The sequence below is a fragment of the Vicia villosa genome, linkage group LG3, assembly GCF_029867415.1.
Source record: "Vicia villosa cultivar HV-30 ecotype Madison, WI linkage group LG3, Vvil1.0, whole genome shotgun sequence".
Taxonomy (NCBI): Eukaryota; Viridiplantae; Streptophyta; class Magnoliopsida; order Fabales; family Fabaceae; genus Vicia; species Vicia villosa.
In genome coordinates, this window is record NC_081182.1 from 154897407 (window position 1) to 154898651 (window position 1245).

Consider the following 1245-nt stretch of genomic DNA (forward strand, 5'->3'; position numbering starts at 1 on the left):
AAATGATCTTTGAAATAATTATTTTATATTCTTAGTATTTATCTTATTTAAATTGAATTTTAATTCATTTAAATATTGAATAAATCTTTGTAAAATATGGAAAAATTATTTTAATCAAAGATTTGATTTCCAATCAATTTTAAACAATTAAGATGGCCCAATGGTCAATTTATATTATTATTATTATGATATTTATTTTATTTATATTTGATTTTATCATTTTAAAATCAAATAAAAATCATAAAATAATTATATGATTGATACACCAAATTTTTTTCTTAATTCATTCAGATCAAATCAAATCCAATGGCTAAGATTAAAAATAAAATATGCATGGTGTTCAAAAATTGGAATTATTTTATGTAAAATCTTTGCATATTTCCATGTCATCAAAAGATTGGATTTTCCTTTAGTTCTTTGACCTAATTCTCTTCATTATAAATACCTAAGCTCATCCATGCAGTAAAGGACGAAAATTTGCTGAAGAGACTAGGGTTCCAAATTGCAAAGAATATCAAGAAAATTGCAAAGATTCTTTTCTCAAGGAGGAGCCACTTACAAGGCCAAATCTTGATCCTATCTCGTTCACCAGGTATCACAGAACAATCCTATACCCTTTGTGGTACATAACAATCATTAATATGTGAGTTTCATGTTTGTCATATTCATGCATATTCTTGAGATTTTCGTGGTTCATATTCTAACACGATTTCATGCGATCTAATGCTTTGTTTGAGTTCATGACAATGTTTGGGGAAGGTTGGAACCATAGTTCGCAAGCTTTGAGGCCATAAACAAGTTTTGCCATAGTTAGGGCATGGAGAAAAGAAGCTCTCGTGTTCAAGGACCTTGGCCGTTTCAGAACGCATAAACGCCACCAATGGATTCGTGATATTCCAATTAGTGGATCTAGGTGTTTTTATGATTGTTTGGATTGCGTTTTTTGGATGTTTCATGTTTGCAGGTATAGCTACGAGGAAACCGTAGCTAATTACCAGATTTTCGTAGCAAATCCTAGGCTTCAAAAGGAAGAAGATGGATGAACAGTATGTTGGAATCCGTGACCACGCGTGGGGACTCGTGATTGGGTGGTCAGCATATCAATTCCTTCCCTTCAATGTGATTGGCCGATCAACCAAACTGTGGGGCCACGCGCGCAGGTGTTGACTCCCATAGCATTATTATTTTATTATCTTTTGGTTTCGCTTTGTTTTCAACAAATGCAGGTGGCTCGGTTGGTATCCA

The 1245-nt window shown here is 33.1% G+C and overlaps 1 protein-coding gene across 1 annotated transcript in view; it reads left to right on the top strand.

Annotated features, from left to right (window-relative positions):
* Nucleotides 1-1043, top strand: part of LOC131659203 (uncharacterized) — a 28479-nt gene extending 27436 nt beyond the window's left edge. The window contains exon 3 of the mRNA XM_058928428.1: nt 965-1043. Coding sequence (XP_058784411.1) covers nt 965-1043 — 79 coding nt within the window. The remainder of the gene's footprint in view (nt 1-964) is intronic.
* Nucleotides 1044-1245: the final 202 nt, after the last annotated feature.